Source organism: Frieseomelitta varia, unplaced genomic scaffold (genome assembly GCF_011392965.1).
Source record: "Frieseomelitta varia isolate USP_RPSP 00005682 unplaced genomic scaffold, Fvar_1.2 scaffold_314, whole genome shotgun sequence".
In the NCBI taxonomy this organism is placed as follows: Eukaryota; Metazoa; Arthropoda; class Insecta; order Hymenoptera; family Apidae; genus Frieseomelitta; species Frieseomelitta varia.
The window spans coordinates 121,696-125,705 of NW_025110051.1; the positions used below are offsets into that span (position 1 = coordinate 121,696).

Sequence of the window (4,010 nt, forward strand, 5' to 3'; positions counted from 1 at the left end):
ATATATATATATATATATATATATATATATATATATATATATATATATATATATATATATATATATATATATATATATAATTTGTAATAATCCACATGTTCCTAATTTTAATATAATTGAAGTTGAAATTATTGAAATAAAAAATGAAGCTTCAATATGAGCTTTTAACAATCATCCATGAATTATAAATATATATATATAATTCCTCGACGATCCAATATATATATATTTCCGAAAATTCCAATATATATATATATTGGAATTTTAATTAAAAAACATAAAATTACATAAACAAATTTAAAATTATTAACATTTACAACATTTAATATTTCTAAAACGTAAAAATTTAATCTGTTAAATAAATTTAATAAATTAAATAATAAACATAATAAAGGTAAAGAAAATACTAAAGTATAAAAAGATATTAAATAAAGGGAAGAATTACAATGAACTGAAAACAATGGCCTGCCCAATACTCGGCCGAAATGGTCGCACTTACTCCCAGACAAAGGTTTCTAATTTCAAATCAAAGATAGCAACAACAAACGTGCCTACTTTTGCACGTAAGATCGTTTCTGCTAAACCACTTTGTCTGTTTTCGTGCAAAAGATAAACAAAAGTAAACTCGTTAACTCGGCACGGCCACTTTTCATTCGAAGGAAACAATTGTCGATTTTGTTGGGCGACCGCGTGAACGCTTCGCGCTTTACCGGACACGTTAAGAAGATCACGAACTTCTCAAATAGGATTTTAGTTTCAAGTGACACGATAAGATTTTCTCTTTCAGTGTCTCTGCAGCGAGACAGCAAAGGGGAGCCTGAGAGACGTTTGGCATCCACTTTCTTAAGTGGACGCCGAGAAGCACAGTTGGAAGAACGAAGCGAAATTTTGGGAGAAGAAACAAAGATGGCCGAGGAAGCTGGACGATTTATTAGCGCCGTCTGGAATGGGATTTTAGCGAAAGAAGCGGCGGAGAAGAAGTTGCTGCAACGAGCAGTAGGAGAAATCTTCGTCGAGTCCTCTCAGCGGCAATCTTTTTTTTCGAAACGTAGAGGACTTCTTACCGCTTTGTCCAACCAAGTTTCTAAGAGTGCAATCTCGGAGGATTCCTCCCGTGGATTTCCCGCCCTCGAACAAGATTCACGAAATAGAATCTCGTCGGTTGTCGGATCAGAGACGGCGATCAATGACAACTTTCTCATTTTGAATGGGGCTCTTTGCGGGCATCCTGGCGGATTGGGGGCAATCGCTATTGGTACCTCCTCAAAGGTGAGGCACAACGTGAGATAGCTGTTTATCGTTGAACGCCGAAGGAATTGCTAAATAAATACTCAAAGAACAAAGTGAACGAACAACTGTTCGCGTTTGAAAATCTAGTGAACAAAAGAGAAGGGAAGGGAAACAAAAAAAAAAAAAAAAAAAGAGAGAAATAANCAAAAAAAAAAAAAAAAAAAAGAGAGAAATAATAGAGACACGTTGAACGTTCACCTTCTAGTGAGCTCGAGCCAGGTGACCGTGTAGGTGTCCGGTTCCTCGACGATAAACTCGACGGCTATAGTCCTGACGGGGTCCTGACCCGGCGCCAGGATCATCGCGTTGCTGCTGACGGCCCAGCCGTCGCTGAAAACCTCGACCACGTAATGCCTCGACTCCGCGGGCGGCCTCGGGCACACCGAGACGTGGATCGCCCCGCCTGTGTGCACCACGATCCGGTTCTTCGTCGCGCATTTGCTCGCGTTCGACATTATCGTGCCGTGCATCTTCACGTAGAGGTACTGGTTCGGCCCGGGCTCGATCAGCCACGGATACTTCTCGCAGTTTTTCTGAAAAATGAAAACGAAAACGAGAACGGAAAATGTGAGAATCTCCAAAGTCTGAGGATACATCTATTCCGGCGTCTGAGGTGTATCCACCTTTACGGAAATTTATTTCCGACATTGAAAATGTAAAATTTTCAAGGCTCTGTTTCAAGGTTTCACCGTTTGTTCATTCTAATGTAACGATAATGTAAATTATGTTTGTTGCACTCAGAGAGATATATAAATTAAATATTGACGAACTGCGAAATGATTTAAACGTTTTTCACTTTGTATAATACTGTTATTACTTAGTCGGGTATAGTAGAGTTTTGTGTGAATTTTGTATCTATCAAAATGAGTGTTAATACTCGAATGTTATACTACCGGAACATTATATTATGTTCTGTTAGTTATATATATTATATGTTATATATAATGTATATAATAATTATTAATTATTAATATTATAATTAATATATAACTAATACAATCAGTAATATAATTAATAGCAACATAACGTAATATATAGTAAAATATAGCAATATATAGTGGTATATAAATACAGTAATACAGAAAATAATATATTACTATAAACTATATTACTATAAATATATATATATATATAGAGCAATAGTAATATATAGTAATCTATTTAGTTGTAGTAATATATAGTATTATATTAATATAGTAATATAGAAAATAATATATTACTATAAATATACTATATTATTATAAATATATGTATATATAGTAATATATTTAGTTACAGTAATATATAGTAGTATATAAATACAGTAATATTGAAAATAGTATATTACTATAAATATATATATATATATTTATAGTAATAGTAATAGTAATATATAGTATATATATTTATAGTAATAGTAATATATAGTAATATATTTAGTTATAGTAATATGTAGTAAAATATAGTAATGTATAGTAGTATATAAATATAGTAATATAAAAAATAGTATATTACTATAAATAAATAAATATATATATATTATATATAGTAAAACACAGTAATATATTTATATATTAATATATAGCAATATAGTAAATAGTATATTACTATAAATATAGTAATGCACAGTAAAATATATCAATAATATAGTAATGTAGTAACTTACTATATAATATATTACTATAGTATCTGCTGAATTATTCTTTTTTTTCTTTTTCACAAAATTAGTATATATTTTTACAAATTTATTAGTATTTAATTAGTATATAATAAATTTATTAAATTAGTATATATTTTTACAAAATTAGTAATATATAGTAAAATATAGTAATAATATAGTAGTAACTTACTATATAATACATTACTATCTGCTGCATTATTCTTTTTTCTTCTTTTTTACAAAATTACAAGTTTAAATATCGAGGAATTTTAGGAACATCGGAGAACTTTTACTGTTCAAACGCTTTCGTACCATCGATTACTTTTTCCAGACGCGTTTGCCGAATGTACTGCGAACTCACAGTCAGTTCAAACTGCGAACTTTCGAACGTCCGAAAACCAGTGTCTCAAATGTGTTACCGCGAAATTATTAAAAAATTCATTTACTACATCGTCAACGCTCAAACTCCTCGACTCTGTCAAAACTGTGGACAATGACGATTGTATATTTCCCGTAACATTGATTGATGTGGTCGCGTAACGTTAAAAGAACACATCTCACCTCATCCTCGTCGATGATCGGCGCCTTGTACCTGATCTCCCCGGACGGGCCCCTCACCCTCCGTTTCAGCATGCACGGGCTGGTCTTGACGAAGTCCCACACACCCTCGAAGAACAGGTTGTTGTAGTCGTCCAACGCGTCCATCGACCTGACGGTGAAGTGTACCTCGACTATGTTCGAGGTCGACTTGACGTTCATCGGCAGGGATCGGTTGGAGCAGAGGCAGTCCCGTTGGACAGGCGGCGCGTTCGGCCACGGGACATCGAGCACCTGTGGACCAGTTTCACCGCTGTTAACGTCGTGATTCTCTCTCTCTCTCTCTCTCTCTCTCTCTCGTCGAATTAATCGGTCGACAGATTATTATAATTGGCATAATTGGCGGCGGGGACATTAGCGATCGTAATTGCGCTTTAAATTGCGCGGACGTGAGCCGGTGTCGCTCGTAAATCCCCCCCCCCCCCCCCCCCCCCCCCCCCCCCCCCCCCCCCCCCCCCCCCCCCCCCCCCCCCCCCCCCCCCCC

At 35.2% G+C, this 4,010-nt stretch overlaps 1 protein-coding gene across 1 annotated transcript in view; it reads right to left on the reverse strand.

Moving 5' to 3' along the window:
• LOC122529886 overlaps nucleotides 1–4,010 on the reverse strand; it is a 251,889-nt gene that overhangs the window by 2,920 nt on the left and 244,959 nt on the right. The window contains exons 14-15 of the mRNA XM_043656393.1: nucleotides 3,491–3,760; nucleotides 1,489–1,823 (exon numbers count right to left, since the gene is read on the reverse strand). Of these exons, the coding sequence (XP_043512328.1) occupies nucleotides 1,489–1,823; nucleotides 3,491–3,760 (605 nt within the window). The remainder of the gene's footprint in view (nucleotides 1–1,488; nucleotides 1,824–3,490; nucleotides 3,761–4,010) is intronic.